The 17,744-nt window shown below is 42.3% G+C and overlaps 9 protein-coding genes across 9 annotated transcripts; 7 read left to right on the plus strand and 2 right to left on the minus strand.

The window, feature by feature from the left end:
* Window positions 1-462: 462 nt before the first annotated feature.
* On the plus strand, window positions 463-1,055 carry LOC6608833 (endocuticle structural glycoprotein SgAbd-3). Its single transcript, XM_002033511.2, has 2 exons — window positions 463-648; window positions 707-1,055. The coding sequence occupies exons 1-2, from the start codon at window positions 536-538 to the stop codon at window positions 972-974; spliced, it is 381 nt and encodes a 126-aa protein (XP_002033547.1). The 5' UTR covers window positions 463-535; the 3' UTR covers window positions 975-1,055.
* Window positions 1,056-2,325: 1,270 nt separating this feature from the next.
* On the plus strand, window positions 2,326-3,053 carry LOC6608834 (endocuticle structural glycoprotein SgAbd-4). The gene is made up of 2 exons (XM_002033512.2): window positions 2,326-2,566; window positions 2,648-3,053. Exons 1-2 carry the CDS (start codon window positions 2,400-2,402, stop codon window positions 2,883-2,885), a joined length of 405 nt encoding a protein of 134 aa, XP_002033548.1. The 5' UTR covers window positions 2,326-2,399; the 3' UTR covers window positions 2,886-3,053.
* A 416-nt stretch (window positions 3,054-3,469) lies between these two features.
* On the plus strand, window positions 3,470-4,172 carry LOC6608835. The gene is made up of 3 exons (XM_032716441.1): window positions 3,470-3,556; window positions 3,619-3,942; window positions 3,993-4,172. Exons 1-3 carry the CDS (start codon window positions 3,473-3,475, stop codon window positions 4,170-4,172), a joined length of 588 nt encoding a protein of 195 aa, XP_032572332.1. The 5' UTR covers window positions 3,470-3,472.
* Window positions 4,173-4,621: 449 nt separating this feature from the next.
* LOC6608836 lies at window positions 4,622-5,236 on the plus strand. The gene is made up of 3 exons (XM_032717003.1): window positions 4,622-4,666; window positions 4,726-5,040; window positions 5,093-5,236. Exons 1-3 carry the CDS (start codon window positions 4,622-4,624, stop codon window positions 5,234-5,236), a joined length of 504 nt encoding a protein of 167 aa, XP_032572894.1.
* Window positions 5,237-5,562: 326 nt separating this feature from the next.
* Window positions 5,563-6,273, plus strand: LOC6608837. The gene is made up of 3 exons (XM_002033515.2): window positions 5,563-5,625; window positions 5,695-6,012; window positions 6,061-6,273. Exons 1-3 carry the CDS (start codon window positions 5,563-5,565, stop codon window positions 6,220-6,222), a joined length of 543 nt encoding a protein of 180 aa, XP_002033551.1. The 3' UTR covers window positions 6,223-6,273.
* Window positions 6,274-8,573: 2,300 nt separating this feature from the next.
* Window positions 8,574-9,925, plus strand: LOC6608838 (endocuticle structural glycoprotein SgAbd-2). Its single transcript, XM_002033516.2, has 2 exons — window positions 8,574-8,804; window positions 9,068-9,925. The coding sequence occupies exons 1-2, from the start codon at window positions 8,793-8,795 to the stop codon at window positions 9,626-9,628; spliced, it is 573 nt and encodes a 190-aa protein (XP_002033552.1). The 5' UTR covers window positions 8,574-8,792; the 3' UTR covers window positions 9,629-9,925.
* Window positions 9,926-10,827: 902 nt separating this feature from the next.
* On the plus strand, window positions 10,828-13,856 carry LOC6608839. Its single transcript, XM_002033517.2, has 2 exons — window positions 10,828-11,637; window positions 11,913-13,856. Exons 1-2 carry the CDS (start codon window positions 11,220-11,222, stop codon window positions 12,896-12,898), a joined length of 1,404 nt encoding a protein of 467 aa, XP_002033553.1. The 5' UTR covers window positions 10,828-11,219; the 3' UTR covers window positions 12,899-13,856.
* Window positions 13,857-14,390: 534 nt separating this feature from the next.
* Window positions 14,391-14,659, minus strand: LOC116800489. Its single transcript, XM_032715760.1, has one exon. It carries the CDS (start codon window positions 14,649-14,651, stop codon window positions 14,505-14,507), a length of 147 nt encoding a protein of 48 aa, XP_032571651.1. The 5' UTR covers window positions 14,652-14,659; the 3' UTR covers window positions 14,391-14,504.
* A 757-nt stretch (window positions 14,660-15,416) lies between these two features.
* On the minus strand, window positions 15,417-17,440 carry LOC6608840 (4-coumarate--CoA ligase 1). Its single transcript, XM_002033518.2, has 5 exons — window positions 17,268-17,440; window positions 16,994-17,201; window positions 16,751-16,937; window positions 16,579-16,695; window positions 15,417-16,521 (listed from the first exon to the last, which is right to left on the minus strand). The coding sequence occupies exons 1-5, from the start codon at window positions 17,406-17,408 to the stop codon at window positions 15,567-15,569; spliced, it is 1,608 nt and encodes a 535-aa protein (XP_002033554.1). The 5' UTR covers window positions 17,409-17,440; the 3' UTR covers window positions 15,417-15,566.
* Between the last annotated feature and the right edge of the window lie 304 nt (window positions 17,441-17,744).

A 17,744-nucleotide genomic window follows, 5' to 3' on the forward strand; every position in this document is an offset into this window, starting at 1 on the left:
AGATCGCTTGGCGGCTATTCATAGACTATGCCCAAAAATAACGTCTCGATCTATTGTTCCACTCTGTTTTGCACTTCAAGGCGAGATTTAGATGTGACAGATTCATCTTATGCAAAGTGGCCAGACGCAGGCTGGCAAAAATGTGGTCAAGTTGGTTAGGAATCGCCGAGAACCAGAATAGGAGTGATGCCGATGACGAGTGCCCACTGAAGATGGCACCACATTACTATTATTTATATTTATTTGTATTTGTATTTAAAAAACAATGTGGGGGCAGGCCGGAATCGTGTGCACCAAATTTCACACCCATTTTCGAAAGGCCAGCGACGAACGGAACGCGGTGCAAAACGAGTTCAATATTATTTATTGCTCACATTTTAATTTCATGTTAAATATTTTAGTACAGGAATTCTATCGCCAATTCCGTTGCCTATATAAGAGTCTTTGTTTACCGCTGGGATCACCAGTCGAACCGAGACACCAGTTTGGATTGCATTGCAGTAATATCGATATAGAGCGGAATAGAGATCCCAACATGAAGTACCTAATGTTGATTGCCCTGTTTGTGGTCGCTGCTTCGGCGACGGACAACGATGATCCGATTTCCCAGGAATCCAATGTGGAGTACAATGGCAAATACCATTATCAGTGAGTTGATTGTGCGATTGAAGCCCTCATACGACTAATCCATACGTTATTAACCCAGTTATGAGCTGAAAGACGGCTCAAAGGCCACTCAGGATGGAGTTTTGAAGTCCGTGAATGCCGATCACAATGGGGAGTCGGTCAATGGAAAGTACTCCTTCGTTTCCGACGATGGAAAGACCTATGTTGTATCCTACACGGCGGACGAGAACGGATACCAAGCAGTTGGTGATCACCTGCCCACGCCGCCACCCACGCCGGTGTCCGTTCTGAAGGCTCTGGAGTACATCCGCCTGCACCCGTACAAGACGCCCGAGAAGAAGCCATAGGCAGCCAACTAGAACTAAGCCAGAATGTGATTGGAACCAAAAGAACTGAGAAAAATATTAAAAGATAATATCTAAAAACAACAAGTCGAAATATTGCGTAGCCGGAAACAAAAGAGTTCAAATACATTTCGACGATGATGAGAGAGATATTCAGGGCTGAAGCTCGGCAGAGATTCCCCCCACTTTGCAGAGGCACTGCGTCATGTGTGCCAAAATGTGTGTTAAATTTGCCTTACTTAGCAGTTTTTGGCTCTGCTGGCCATCTCGCTAAACAATTACTAATTGAAAGCTAAATTGTTAAATAAGCAAGCAATCGAAGCCCAAGCAGAGTGGCAAAAATCTCAAGGCCGTAACCGAAATCAGTTTAAGTGAGATTCAGATTGAGAGGCAGCGCCATTAGAACTTCGACCGGACAAAATCAATGGGTATTATGCAAGCCCTACAGAAACCGAAAGTGTGATTCGGAATTGTTTAACTCGTTTTAATTTACAATAACATGTTAATTCTAAAGCCAAACAAACGAAGCGATTCGAGGAAAAGGTTGGAGAACATTTCTCTTACCCCGAAATTGATCAGATATGTATCGAAGAAGAATTGAAATTTTTGTCGCTCGGCTCTTTTGTTTTTGGGCTTTTATTCAAACGAAGTTCATTGACCATTCCGTTCCCGCAAGTTGCTAGGCTCTATGACACAATTGTGGTTAATATTCGCAGCATATAGCCATCATTTGGGTATCTGTAAGTTCGCAGTGTTATCAATTCGATTTATGGCCAACAATACTCTACATTTTTTATGGCGTTCACCGTTAGCTTTTCGGCCGGCAAATATTTCCCTAATTGAAACGTGATCGGATTGCCAAATCCGGAATACGATTTGAGTTATGGAAAAATTTGACAAATTGTGTAAGAACTTGCAGTGCATACCAGCACTCCTTCAACTCAAATCCTTAACGGAATCCCCAGGAACTGGCTATGGACTCAGCGGAACTAACCGAGGTGAGCCCCGACTCCCAGAAGAATATATATGTTATTCTGCTCAGACGAATCACGTAGCCTGTCCAGATCTGGCGATATGTGGCTGAGGCGCGGGGTGGAGGGCAGTAAACTGTCACCTGTTGACATCGTCGCTCCATCTTCATCTCTTTTGGCGGTGCGATCTGATGTTTACTCATCGCGGGGCAATAAAACCGAAACCAAAATCCCAAAAAAAAAAGGCAAAGAAAAGAAGTCACAGCGCCCGCTCGTAATTTCTGCGAGTACTTCGAACCTTATCTAGTGCGCCCATCGTAATGGCAATCGTAAGCAGCCGAAGCCACGGACCAGAGTATAAAAAGCCCGGCTCTCGATTGGGCAGTCAACAGTCGCTCGCTGGATACCGTCCACATTTAACACTCCGTGACAGGATATATACACCACCCCCTTTGATATGTACAAGTTAGTTTTCCTCGTCAGCTCCGCTCTGCTGCTCAGCTATGTCCTGGCCAGACCTCAGGATCTGCGGGCGGGAGCCCCGAGTGCCACGACCACCACCACAGCTGCCACCATTGTCAAGCAGGATAATGTGAACAACGCCGACGGCAGCTTCAACAGCAGGTGAGCTACAGAGATGATAAATAGCATAACCATTTTGGAATCGGGTCAGAATGTAACACCGATCTCTTCCAAACCATATAGCTACGAGACCTCGAACGGAATACGCGTGGAGAACATTGGCTATCTGAAGAAGATCATCGTTCCCAAGACCGAGACCTCCGATGGCCAGGTGATCGACGAGCACGAGGAGCTCGTACTGGTCCAGACCGGATCCTACAGCTACAGCGATCCCGATGGCAATCTCATCACCCTGCGCTACGTGGCCGACGAGAACGGATTCCAGCCGGAGGGTGACCATCTGCCGGTGGCACCTCAATAGTTTAACATATGTCCATAGTTGTCCATAGATGTCCCCTGTAATATTTCGCTTGAAAGTATTATGCACTGCCTGAATGCCATACGAAATTGAAATGTCTACATTCCGTAGTTAGTCTTAAGCAAACACACACACTGAAATAAATATTGGAAACGATAATGAAAACGACAACTGAAGTGAACTTACTTCTCAGCCTCGCGTGGCCTATAACATTACATTACCAAATTGCCCTTCACGCTTGCGGTTAACACTGATGATCCCCAAGTTTAGACCAAGTTTGGGATGCTGATGCTGGTGGTCATGAGCCAACTGCCGGATTTGTTTACACTGATGGCGCAGCTATGGTAAAAGCCTCCAGCTCCGAATGACATTGATGCCGATATGGATACGGCTAGGAGGAATTGGGTACCAAGTCGGTTGGCCCAACTCAATGGGGCGTACGAGAATAACCACACGCACACACAAGTAAGTAGTTTAATTACTTAATAATGCGTATGATTAAACTGTCATTAGATGTGGATTATGCCACTTGATCGGAGGGTAATGTGGGCCGATCGTGGGATCAGTTGATCGACCATTGAGACACGGGAATGTTGCCAATAATCTGGTGGTTCGGCATTATAGTATGCAGTCTACTGCGTATACATCTTACAGATACGGCCAAGCTGATTCCAGTGGGTGTTGAAACCAATCTAATCCAAGAAATATCTTAGCATATATCATTTATTTGCCACAGAACATGGGCTACTATATAGAAATAAAGCAAATGGATTGCGTGGGCAATCCCAACTATTTCGCGGACCTGTACTGCAGGATCATACCACCCAAAAACCGGACCATGGAGGCATCTGTGAATATTATGCAACAGTTGAGCGCCTTCAGTGGTTCACTTCGAGTATCCATACCCAATGCCAGGAAGGTCATAACCCAGATATTCGATATCACCTTCGATGTGTGCAAGGTACTTCGGGAACGCAAGCGGAAGATTCTCATCGATCTTTTGGTCAACGCTTTGGGCAGGAACAGCAACGCAAAGGCTTGGAGATGTCCTTTTCCAAAGGTATTTAATATGTTTAATAAAAAATCGTCACCTAAAACCCATCTCTACAGGGCAAATTTGAATCGAGAAACATTTCGGTTACCGATCTGCCGCCAATGCTCACCGAATCGGAGTTTTTTGTGCACTTGGACTTCTTTATACCCAAGGTGGCCATTGCCATGAATGTCACCTTGCATGGGCATCTCTATGAGATTGCAAAGGAAAGGAACAGGCGAAAGAAATATTTGTAATTTCTATATTATACATAATTCAAATAAATGTATATAATTCAAAGAGAAGAAACAAACTTTAATATGATTTTTAATGACTTATATTCATATTTTTTTACACAATAATTTTACAGCTTTTTTACATCGCTTAGACTTTAAATTTCTGCATACTTTGTGGCGGTAAGTTTTTAGCAATATTCGCGAATGATATCTGCCCTCAAACTAAGCCTACTTATATACTCAAACTATAGTATATAGTTTTGCGTTTAGTTAACTGTTAACATAGCAAAGTCGTTCTTTCAAATGAATTGTTTCGCTCAATTGGGAATTTAAATTATCCAGATATTCAATTATGTTTCGAACTGGTAATTGCTTAAATTCCGATATAATATCTATCGGTAAACAGCCCAATTTAGTTTGCCACCGACTGATCGACAGTAATGTTCTACATAGGACTAAGCTGCTTACGGATGATTTTGATACTCATCCACGTGTTTCATTATACCGAAGCCAAGGTAATGCATTGCTATTAAATTGATTATTGGAATAAACAAATAAACCATCATTATTTTAGAGGCGTTTACGATGGGATTGCTTTGACTGCCAGATGGGACCTCAGTATGCTGATCAGATGACATGCCAAATTGGCGGCACACGGCGCTCCCTGTTGAATGTGGAGCTGAAACTGCTGACGGAACTCGATCAAATTAAGGTTTACATCAAGATCTCGACGAGATTCAAGTCAACCACTTTGTATCGGAAATTCTTCGACATTACCTTCAATGGATGTCGTGTTATTTCCGATATGGTTCAGGGAACCATGGTATCGAACATGTTCAATGCGGTCGTTAAGTCGAGCAATCAACCACGAAAGTGCCCGGTCAAAGAGGTTATATCATTGATTTTTTATTTTATATTAAGTTCTAATGTCAACATTACAGGGTACCATTTACTATCATAATATAAGCATCGAAGACGCCTTACCTATGTTTGTGCCTTCGGCCCAGTTGTTTATTCAAGTTGATTTCTACGCTCGCCGTCAGTTGTACTTGAACGTAAGCCTAAGAGGTGAAATTACTGAGTAACAAATATATGAATACCAAATTGTTCCATTTTCATGTTTTATACATACCTGGAAAAATAAGTAGAAGCCTAATATTTATAGTTCTATGATTTGTAGACCACTTTAACGAACTGACCGCTTTTAGCGGCCATAAACGAAGACATTATCGCTTAAATTTAGAAAAGTGAGCTCGATTGCTATACAAAACCCCAATTTAAATGCAATCACGATAAATATCAATTATTGGGGTATAATTATGAAAACCATCGCGACTATTTTCACTTATTGTCCCTGTTGGGGCTTTTAAAACCGACAGTAGTAATTGATGAGAGCTGCAATTACGACATCATGGCTCAATTTCAATTGATGATTCTGCTCATTTTCTTGGCTAGCCAAAGCGAATCAGCCAAGGTTTTTTTTATATGGATATAATATTCAGACTTAGACTTCTGATCAACTATTATTTAGACATTTACAAAGGCCCACCTAAAACTGATGTGGAAAACATTCAACTGCGTCACTAATCCGGACTACATCTCCCAACACAAGTGCTTCATTGTAGAACCTGAGAAGTCCGCAATCACCGCTGAGCTGCAATACATCAAGGATCTTGCCCAATTTAATGCCACTTTTAAGCTGTTCATGCCTCGTAAGCCTTCCCGCAGTTTTCAGAAAGTAATCGATGTGAATGTGGACATATGCCAGTTTGCCAAGGGAATTCATGGTCACAGATTTATGACAATTGTCATCAAAGCCTTCGGAAAGCAGGCATCTCAGCTGAAGTGTCCTCACCCCAAGGTAATACTGACTTTTAATATTGGAATCAATCCTGAAACGATTTTCCAGGGCCTTTACGTTTACCCCAACATCAATATTGCCGAAAATTTGCCAGCCTTCTTGCCAGAGACCGATTTTAAAATCGAAATGAATTTTCTGTCACCCGAAACGCACGTTTTCAATACCACTCTCACTGGTTTCCTGTATGATCCCATCAAAAGGAAAGCATAGTCTTTGCTTTGCTTGCCTAACTAACTAAAGTGAATAAAATGTGTGTTTAACAGCAGCTAAAATCGATATAGAACGAGTGGCTGAGACAATTTGTACCGCTTAAGAATTAATCAAGTGCCATATGGCCAGGCCACTTGTCACACCAGCGGTACGTGATCTTTATGTCAAGTTAAGTTCCGCTGACGATTGGCTCAAAATCGCCACTAGAGCATTATTTACGAGTCAAGCTCAAGATTGGCCGCATCGACAAGGCATTTCATTTCACAACCGGCACGGCGGCAGCCTGAATATTTATGGCCAGCAACGTGGTTCTGTTAGCCAAGTTGGCTCTCTGCCATAAAGCCAAAATCCGAACGGAATGGAACGGAACCCAAATGTCAAATGTTGTTCATAAGAACGACAAATGCTAAGAATGTAAGGGTGAAATCGTTTGACATTTGCAGATGCTGCAATTTCCCCATGCCGGCAGCAACAGGTCAGTGTGTGAGTGGGCCACAGTAGTGGGTAGTGGGTTGTGGGATGGTTCGGTTTCATGGTGAGCATCTGCGCATCTGTGGTGGTGCACTCGAAAGCTAACCTTGCCCAGCTTTCGTTTTTTATTTTCATTTTCGTCCGTGCGTGGAGCTACAACTCTACGAGTTGCACAACCTGCAATGAATCATCAGCAACAGCAGCAACATCAACACACACGGCAGCAACATTGCAAACCGGGGGCTTGGCGGGCGTTTGACTTGGTGTCGTGGGTGCGGAAGACGAAGAGTTGGCCACAACACGATGGCCCAGAGGGAGGCGGAGTCGTTTGTCGCAATAGGCGTTGGAGTTTGGCAGCATTTCGGGCTTTATTGCCGGCACATCGTCGGTTGTTGCACTCGCTGCATATTGTCCCTTGCAAGTTGATCGTCTCCTATGATTGAATTTTTCTCTTGTTTCTTTACAACGCCTGATATTTGTTTATTTGTTCTCTTTGGCCGAAAATGCACTGTAGATTAACCCAATTGTTTGGCAACTAATTAACATTTGCCAAGACACGGGCCCGCTTTGAACTCAATTATCGTCTTGCCTCATCTGCCAGGTACTTTGGCTGTTACAACAATTCGCGCTTCGCTGGTGTTGGTATTGGATACGTCAAGCTGCCGCAATTACAAGAATGCGAATCTGAATCTGAGTCCGAGTGCGAATTTGAAAACGAATCCGAAACCGAAGCCGCGAGGGAGCAGCATCTTGGATGCACTTCAAATGCGCTTCAGTCGCGCGAGAGAGGGAGAGAGCCGACTGTCGCTTTTAGCCAAGTCAACAACGAAAGCAAAGCAAAAAAAACTCGTTCTGGCTTGTTTCTAAATAACGGCATTGCGAAGCTGAACGACCGGACGCGCTGGCGGGGGACGGACATTTCGCAGACATTTGAGCCGGGCCTACAAGCGGGCCAAATACGAACACCGACAATAAGCCGGGCTAAGACGGGTGCCGGTATAAAAGGGGCTCAAAGAGGGCAAAAGAGTAAGTAAGTATGTAATATATAAGTAAGTTTAATATATTAGCTATTTTTTTCTTTTCTTTCTATCATTAAAACAAAAGACTTTGGAAACTAACTTGTTGTTTCATAAAAGGCCAAGAGTTTTTATAAGTATGTAATATATAAGTTATTTTGTTTTAAATTTTTTCATATTAGCTATTTTTACTATAAAATGTCTCAAAAAATATTTCATAAGAATTTTCTTGAATTAAAACAAAAGACTTAGGAAACGAACTTGGGATTTCATTAAACAATCCTAAGATTAGGGGATGATAAAAAAAGACAGAAATTATTATAATTATTTTTATTATTATTATTATTATTATATTTTCAGAGCAGATTTGTTTTACTCAAAAACTAATAACGCTATTCTATATAAGCGCAAATTATTTTTTCGTTTTATGAGAATGGACTTAGGAAACGAATAGGAATTACACTAAGTCGTAACCTATACAATAAAATAGAAAACTATTAATCACAAATTTTTTCCAGAAAATTATTATATATTATTAGCATTATCTGTATAGTTTATCATAGTTCTGGAATTCCTTCTGAAATCATACTGCCGCAGCCTCTGAAACAGCCTCAAACGAGAGCGACAGTGAATTGTTTTTTTTTTTTTATGATTTTAGCATTTAAGCGTCGTCGAGCCTACAAACTACAATTACCGATCGGTCGGATCAGACAGCTAACAAAAAATAAGAGCTTCTATGGCGAATTCCACTTCCACTCCCATCCCCATCTTCATCGGCAACTGCAACTGCATCTCCATCTGCAACTTCATCTCCATTAGAAACTCCATCTCCAGCAGAAATAGCAAATGCACGCTCTCCCATGGAGGCTCACCTGTGTGGGTATGGACACGAGTGCAACAGGAGGATCGGATCGGGTCGGAGCAGAGCGAATCGCCTATATAAGACCAAAATAGGGCCGCGCTTGGCACAGTGTCTAACGGAGCTGCTTTCACTAGCCAGTGCGATCAGTGCCAGCCAAACGGGCGACAAAGCGGGACAAATCAGTGGAATACAGTGGATAAGCGGCAGAGACTCCTTGCGAAATGAAAGTGCTCGTAAGTGGTTCATATAACCAATAATTCAAACCCGTTGGATTTTCCAATTCGGTCAAGTGATTCTCGATGAATGATTGGCAAACATTGCATCAGTTCGATCTTCTTAAATATGCAATTTAATGGCTTATATTACATCTAAATGATAGGATTATATACTCTTTTTTGTGATTATTTTGTTTGGAAATCGTAATGCATCGAATTTCTTGCAATTAATTTATGTATGTACATGAGTTTGTAAGCTTAAGCTGAACTTATCCTTTCAGATACTTCTTGTGCTGTTGGCCATTTCCTGCCAAGGACAACACCACCATCAGCATCAGCACCAAAATGTGAACAACATACCACGCGATGACAAACCAGATCATCATCGCCATGAAGATCACCGAGAGACCAGCACCTGGATACCCATAATCAAGTACAACAAGGAGCAGAGTGACGATGGAAGCTACAAAACAGAATACGAGACGGGCAATAGCATCATTCATGAGGAGACCGGTTTCCTCAAGGACTTTGACACAAATCCAAATGGCGTGTTGGTTCAGCATGGCCAATATTCCTACCAATCCCCCGAGGGAACTCTGGTCAATGTGCAGTACACGGCCGACGAGAATGGATTCAGGGCCACCGGCGATCACATTCCTACTCCACCGGCCATTCCCGAGGAGATACAGAAGGGATTGGACCAGATCTACGCTGGCATCAAACTGCAGCAGGAGCGTCTGGAGCAGAGGGCCAAGACAGATCCAGACTTTGCGAGGAAACTGGAAGAGCGACGAGTGGCCAACCAGAATGGCCAGTACATCGGTCTGCTGGAGAACCAATAGACAAGCTCCGCCCATTCCATTCCCCCACCGAACCGATGATCCTGGAAACGTAACTCCTTCGCATTCTATATCAACAACAACAAGACTGTGATTTCATTCTGCAAGCTCTTCCAAATCCAAATCGCTGTACCACACTGAATGATAATCGTTTAATAACTTTTGAATTTCCCACTAAGTACCATAAAACCAACAGACAGGGGCGCTCAATCAAATTAATAATATTTTATTAACGAGTGTGAAAGTTTCGCTGCTTTGAAACAATAAAAGAAAACTAACGTTTCCATTATGCCGAACCGACTTGATGATGGATTTACCATATTTTCCTGCATTATTTTTTTCCGTTTTACAGCTGACCATATCCACGATGTTCAGACAAACGTGAAAAAGCGTTTATGGGTCCTCAATATTTTCTCAAAGTGTTTCCCCATTTACCGTGCATCTTTCGTTGCTTTATTGTTTACTTCGCAGATCGAATTACGTTAGTTTGTTGATCCCATTCCATGCAGGTTGGGTTTTCCAATTTTCCATATTTCTACATCGCCGCCATGGAAATTTTCTTTCGAGAGGAGTCTTTCGACTGGTTGCCAGTTGCATAATTACGACAGATTTTCCAGTGCCATTCGACTTGTCTTCGGGGGCAGGCGTTGCATGTGGGAAGGCTGAGGAAGCCAGTTGAAGTGGTCCACGAATGGGTTACTGGCGTAGCCGCGATTCCCGCCGAGAAACCTCTTCGTTCTGCCAATTATTTAACGTAGGCTACCTTTACCGTTGGCATTTCGAAATGAGTAGCCCTTGGCTACGCAAATATAGAAACCAAAAATCACTGTCAACAGGTTGAAAGAACCAACAACCGAATAACCTTTTGGGCCACAAAACGGCAAACGATTTGGCCACCTAACATATTTGCATAAAACGTAAACACACTGACTATACTATGCGGTTATTTCTTGCTGAAGATAAATCAAATCCGCTGCATTTTCACCACCGCCGTAGAAACAGACTCCAAAAGCGGGGCCCCGAAGAATGTTTATTCGCCATTAAGTTTCAACGCTCTTGCGCATAATTAAGACGAAAAAAAACCATATAATAACGAAGCCGAACAAAGGAAAATTTCTATGGCCCGTGATTAGAAAGAATCTTTCTTGTGGGCTTGTGCGCCGATGGAATTGATTTGGCCAACTCAGTTGCCGTTTACAAGCCGTCGCGTGCAGATCGCAAATCGCCAGCAAAAGAGATACTTCCTCTACAATATACAATATCTATAAGAAAGCTGAAGATCGAATTGGCAAGAGCGTTAAACCAAAAACTGGTAGCGGTAGTACCAATCTTTGTTGGTGGGGAGTGAAAAGAAATGGGGAAGTGAAGTGGTTGAGCGACAGAAAAGTGAAGATGTGAGGAGCTGTAGATGTGAATATTACATTGAAATCGAAGGCCAGTCAAAGAAAAAATAACAGAAACCAAGATCAAACAATAGATTGTTATTGTGGCTGCTGAAAACGAGAATGAATCAATAAACCTATTAAAACTAACTGTAAACTTCAAAAGTAGCACAGCATCTGCAAAAAAGAAGATAGACGTTTTCAATTTAAATATGGTTAGTCATTGGAAAAAGTGTCTACTGTGGTCGCTGATAGCCCTCAGTGGCTGCCAGCTAATTGCCCCACAGCAGCTGCAGGGTCCTCCTCGTCCCAGGGGGCGTGTACGCATTGCGGATATGCAAAATCCCGCTTCAGTCGGCGGGGCACCTGCTCAGGCCTTGGGAAACTGGCCAAGTGTGCCGGCTGCAGGCCCCATCAGTTCCACTGTGCACACCCACATTCCACTGTTGCGCGAGGAGACCGCCCCCCTGCCGGCCACGCCCAGTCAGGAGGCGGTGGTGTACGGCAACTGGAAGCCAGAGCATCCGGAGAGGCCCGAAAGGGTGTACACAAAAATCGAGTCGGATCCGCAGCCCAAGGAGCGGGTCTACGGACGCTTGGAAGCCATGCTCATGGGATTACCAGCAGATGGTAAGATTTTAGGTTTGAATGTGAATTTCCTATAAATATTAGTATCATGTAAAACATGCGAACGCTGCTAGAAGTTAATGCTTAGTCGATTATTTAAAAGGTTAATCATATTTTTAATTAACTGAATTATTAAAATATAATGTTTTGATATTGATTAAAATTAATGATAACTATATTGAAAGCTAGAAATCTTTTTAAAAAGATCTTTACGTAGCGTTTATTTACTCTCTGTTCTGAAATTGTTTGCTCATGTCTTAAATACTTCTTTACAACAGCTATTGATGCCAAGCCATCAAGTTCCAGCGAAGAGCTGACCGCTCCTATTGCCCCTGGTGGCTACCAGAATCCTGCCTATTCCCGACCAGTCAGTCGTGAAAGTTCGGCAGAGAAATATGGACGCCGGCGCATCAGCACTCAGCAGGCGCCACAGCAATTCGAGGTGGCCAGGGTTAACGATTCGGAACCCATATTGAAGGCAATATCCAAGCAGATCAACGAGTCCGTGGAGACGACGACGGACAATCGAAAGAATTCCAAGAATTCCGCCGACGACAACTGGTTGCCCCTGCCGTATCCGTATCCCTACGATACCACAATGCCAGCTCCACCTGCAACGAGCTCCATGGTTCCAGGATTTATGCAATCCTCGGTGGTGCATCCACCTGTTCCTACTCAGCCCACTAGATCCACTGCGGGTCTATTGAACTGGCCCACCGATTTCATCGACAGCACATCTCTTACGGTAAGCACCGAAAGGATAGATGGGAACATGCAGGGGAGCATTGACCGGCGCGACGAGAGCGCCTCTGATCCTGTGGACGAGTACAAGTACTACGAGGATTCCCTGAACTCCGCCCAGATGCACAGCGAACTGAGTGTTCCAGAGACCGTGCCGCTGAATATTACCCGGGTAGGCATCCCGTACGAGGATCGAAATGCCTCTGAGGAGCCGACCATATGTGTTCCTCTCACCGTATCGGAAACTTCGCTTTCCTCCGACAGCATTTTGCCCCAGGTGGTGGAGGTCGAAAGGATCTACTGCTTCCCCCTTCCCAAGGTGGAGATACGTCTTGGTCATGCTCGTCCGCAGGTGGAACAGGTGACGAGGGAGCAGGAGATACTAGAGGCAGATATGGATATACAGCCAACGGAAGCGGCTATACCGAGTAATTCCGGAGCCAGATCCCCGCGAAGATCACTTGAAACACTCGCGGTGCTCCTCGTTATTGCTTGGAGCTTGCGGCCAGAAATTAGTATTTAGATTAAGTATCACTTGACCTTAACACAACTCAGGGGCTATTCGCTAACTGCACTTACTTAAAAATTAAACCTAAGCCAACACATGAAATTCACTGCTTTTGTATTTTGGGAGGAAGTAGATGACTTGTTTAGCTCTAAGAAGAATATATATTTTATATATTTCAATGAATTTAGAATAACGCTTTATTCTACGTGTAAAGGGTATAATTAAAGTGTAAATAGTATGAGCATTTAAATTGGGATTAGTCGATTGTTGAAGTCGTAAACAAGAACTGAAAACTTCTGTAAACTGTAAACTTCTTAATCATTCCTTATCTCTGTGGATTTTATGATTAACAATTTCATTCATAGAAAAATACTATTCGTTGTAGAAGTCGTAAAACTTTTAACGTCTGGCATGAGTTAATTGCTGGCCTTTCTTTGATAAGAAAGTTTTGAGATTGCTCGAACTTTCTTAGTCCGTCCAGCTCACCACGCCAGAGTGAAGGTGTATTTCCATGTGCATTGCCATATGCTTCACAATCTCCTGGACCTTAACCACTTGGGCACCCGCCTCATCACCAAGCCGCTCAACATTGATGCTCACTACGCAAGCCTCCTGCTCTTGGGGAATCCTTGGGATAGTTGTCTCTATCTCTGGGTCTCTAGCATGGTATCAGGAAAACCTGTCAAGGCAGAAAGATATCCGCGAGGCAGTACTGCATCGTTGATCTTGTACCTTTTCACCATTTGCACAAAATCCTTGGGGACAACTGTATTGAATAATGATATAATTAGGCAGGACATCCAATCGAGACCACTTGGTGTAATGATAAACACTTCACTGAGCAGATATCAACAAGAAAGTTTTACTTATACCTAGTAAAATACTAACCTCTGTACTAAGTTATCAGAAGCTTCAGCAATCAAGTATGTATTATTATTATTATTAATAAAATACTTAATGTATATCAAATCTATCCACTTTCAATATGTTATGCTTAGACTGAAATTCTGATCTTGCTTATACATCATACCGAAACAATCTATATTTGTGGCCCAACACATCGTTTATTGATTGCTTAGAAGAAATTCTTAAACGTTTGAATCACGCTTATTCAGCAGTTAATTGAATCTAATCGAATGTTTATCATGCTGACTACGAATTTTTTCGTATCTAATCAGTCAAGCGTCAGAGTGGAAAGAATCGATCAAAATACATATTTATATATATAAAGAATGTATTTATAGGATTGGATCATATCAGATGGTGCCTAACTTTGAAGCCAGCCTTCTATCAATTTAACGAAATTATTATTTAATTCAAAAGCCTTTGCACAAGAGGCTTTTATTAGTATAAATCCCACATAAATATTTATATATTCCAGATTAATTTTTAAACGTACCAGAAGCTTAAACAAACAAAAACAGCAGCCTCAGCCAACGTAAAGTTGATTTTGTGTATTTCCAGTCGAAGACCTTAGTAAGTAAGTTTTCGAATGTTATGTCCCCACACGAACTGCTTTGAAAAACTATTCCTAAGAATAGATTTCTTAGTTTCCGTGCTGTTATTAAAACAGCCCAGTTTGGTTAATGTTCAGAAATAATTTATTTGTTGTTATCAAGTCTTAACCCTGCACGGGCTGATACTGGCAATAGTTATCTTTGAAGACGAAATGTACAGGACATTGTCTGATAATTTCAAACGAGGATGCCATTCCCAGTCCAACCATCAAAAGCATGAGCTTCAAACAGGAACATCGGCTGATCAGCATTGTAAAGTTGGATTTGATGGTATTGAAAGGAAGCTCAATAAACACGTTCACTGTGTTATATCGCACTAAGCACTAGTTCACTGAGCCTCAAATTTTACAATTTATAGCAGTTTCGAAAGACTCTTTTAATTTAAAACAGTTATCTTAACACATCTACTAAACACAAATATATTTCTCTGGTCGCAAAAACTATTAAATATTATTTAATTATTTGTTAAGTACTATTCAGTTGTCAACACCCTATTATTGTGTAAATCACTTGAAATGGTTAAAGGCACATGTTTGTTGCCACGCCCACTCTTACGCCCGCCCATCGCCCAATCCTGTTACCCAAATATTTGAAAAATTTCTTAATATTTTTTATTTCATTATTTTGCCCCTAATCGCTCTTAATATGCCAGAAAAAGTGTAGCTAAATATTAAATTTATAATATCGAGTTAGTATACCTTCAAAATCACACTCGTTCTCAGAGGAATTAATGATTTTATTAATAATTCAAACGTGGACGAAAATGTGCCTAGTTTTAATTGGAAGCAAATTTGTTTTTATTGTCAAAATCCTTCTATGCATACATAATAAAAATTTACTTTCATTGATATTAGCAAAAGCAATAAGTATTAATTAATAATTAATAATTATTATTAAGTGTGAAAACCTTTGCACAAAGAAGCTCCCAGAACCAGACAGGGAGGAAAATATTTAACAGCGTAAGATTATCAAGATTGTTCAGATTTTAATGTTAGTCCCCCATACATATATTCCAGTTAAGTAAAGGGTATCTGCTAGTCAGGGAAGTCGACTACAGCATTCTCTCTTGTTTTTAATTGATATAAATTGATCTAATTTTGTACAGCAAAATTCTCATTTGGCACTATCAGTTAATTTTTAATTTTATCAGGAGGGTTCCTGAAATTTTATTTCACAGACCCCTTTCTCGCATCGAATTCCTGTCGCGCCACCCGACGAAGTATCTTTCCATTGGGATTGGATGGTAGCTTGTCCGTAAACTGAACGCCAGCATGGAGCTGCTTTTGAATAGAGGGAAGTCTCTTGGCCACATGATCCGCAATCTCTATAGCGGTAACTGAGGAACCATTACGCTTCACCACCAGAGCACCAGCAGCATCGCCCTGCTGCTCATCGTAGATGCTGATGACGCACACTTCCTCCACGTCGGGCAACTCTGAGATGACGCCCTCGATCTCAGAGGGCCAGTATTGGTTTCCCTGGTACTTGAGGATCTCCTTCTTGCGGTCCACCACATAGAGCTGGTTCTGGTCATCAAAGTACCCCAGATCGCCAGTATGAAACCACCCTTCGGAGTCCTGCGTTCGTTGAGTCTCCACGGGGTTACCAAAGTATCCTTTCCACGGAAGGCCTGTGTGCACATAGATTTCGCCCTGCTCGTTGTAACCCAGACTCTTGCCATCATCGTCCACGATCCGGATCCTTATGCCCGGTATCGGCTTGCCTGCAGTGTTGACATTTCCGAGTCCAATATTAAAGGATACTGCTCCCACCTCAGTCATTCCGTATCCTGAACACAGGAATGCATTTGGACAGAGCTCTTGCATTTTCTTCAGTGTGGTCATGGACGTAAAGCCGCCTCCATAGGTCACACTACGAATGGAGGCGAAGGCTTCTTTAGTTGCCCCGGAAAATGCGATCAGGGTAGACATATGGCGTGGAGGCAAAATAACTGTGTTGATCCTGTACTTCTCAACAAGCTTGACGAAGTAGTCCGGTGAAAATGGTTTGTTAGTTATAATCCGGGTGCAGCCAACCACAGTGCTGAAAAGGAATAAGCTTAGGCCACTGTACCAATCTAGACCACTGGCGGAATACACAACCATTTCGCTGTTCATCATACTGTAAGAGTAACAAGCAATAAAGAACCTCATAAAATAATGTATCAAAAATGCTCACAAGTTATCCATAAAAAGAGTTCTGTTGGAAATGCAGACAGCCTTGGGTAAGCCAGTCGTTCCCGAAGAGCAGAGGATTGCCGCAGTCTGTTCACCTCCTTCCTTTAGAGGTTCTGGCCTAAGATAGGACTAATTAGTTATCCATTTGTGGAAATATTACATTTAAAACTCACTGGTAAAACATTTCTGTGGTAGTTGGCTCAAGAAGGCTGTCGATATGGGGCACTCCTTCAACGGAGTCTGTGACCGTGATAAGTTCTGGCTTCCATCCTTCAGTCGAAGCTCGGAGTTTCTCGTAGTCCTGACCGTCGCAGAATATCACAGTTGGTTTGGTTATCGAGAAAATGTGTTTCAAGGTGGCTAAAGTCAAGAAGATTAATATGGTTATGTAAATCGAATGCCCTTTGATCACCAACCTTCGTCCGACACGGGATTGACCGCATGGAATGGTGTTCCATTTAAAAGACATGCCACTGCCACAGGAGTTACGTATGTAGAGTTTCTGGCCGCGATGCAAATTATATCCGGATACTTCAGTCCCTTTTTCTTGAGGATCTGGGCGATTCGAATGGCCCAAGTAATCCCCTGCTCAAAGGTCATTTCCACACCATCCACATCGTTTATCTGTTGAGGAGATTGCCAGTGTAATCGAGGGCAATTACTTCTTCGAATTTATTCCATTGGATTCACCTGACAAACGTTTCTGGGCCAGTTCTTCATCACTTTGAATATTATACTACCAAGGGATGTCTCATCGGAGTAGGTGTTAACCCGCTTGGCTCCACTCCAGATCCGCTCCGTCGGATCGTAAGTTGTTGGCAATCCTTTCATTGTTGGGTCGTTCCTTTCCAGCCGAAATCAAAAGTACTTCTGGCCGTCTGAGCAAGCATAGGTTGTATTTATTAAGAACTACCAGTAACATAAGACCAGCACCATCTCCCCAGGCTCCATATCTCATGTTATCTCAGGTGTTGGGTAATTTAAAATGATAAGATTATGTTAAATTTAAATTAATAAAATGTTTGGCATGGGCAAAGCGCGTTGGTTTCCTAGAAATAACAATAGATAAGATAAAACACAATACATTCATTAGATGAACGTTTGCTGGTGACACGTGCATGAATCATATTGTTATTAGATCTAATCAATTATTTGATTATGTTTGTG

Source organism: Drosophila sechellia, chromosome 2R (assembly GCF_004382195.2).
Source record: "Drosophila sechellia strain sech25 chromosome 2R, ASM438219v1, whole genome shotgun sequence".
Lineage (NCBI taxonomy): Eukaryota > Metazoa > Arthropoda > Insecta > Diptera > Drosophilidae > Drosophila > Drosophila sechellia.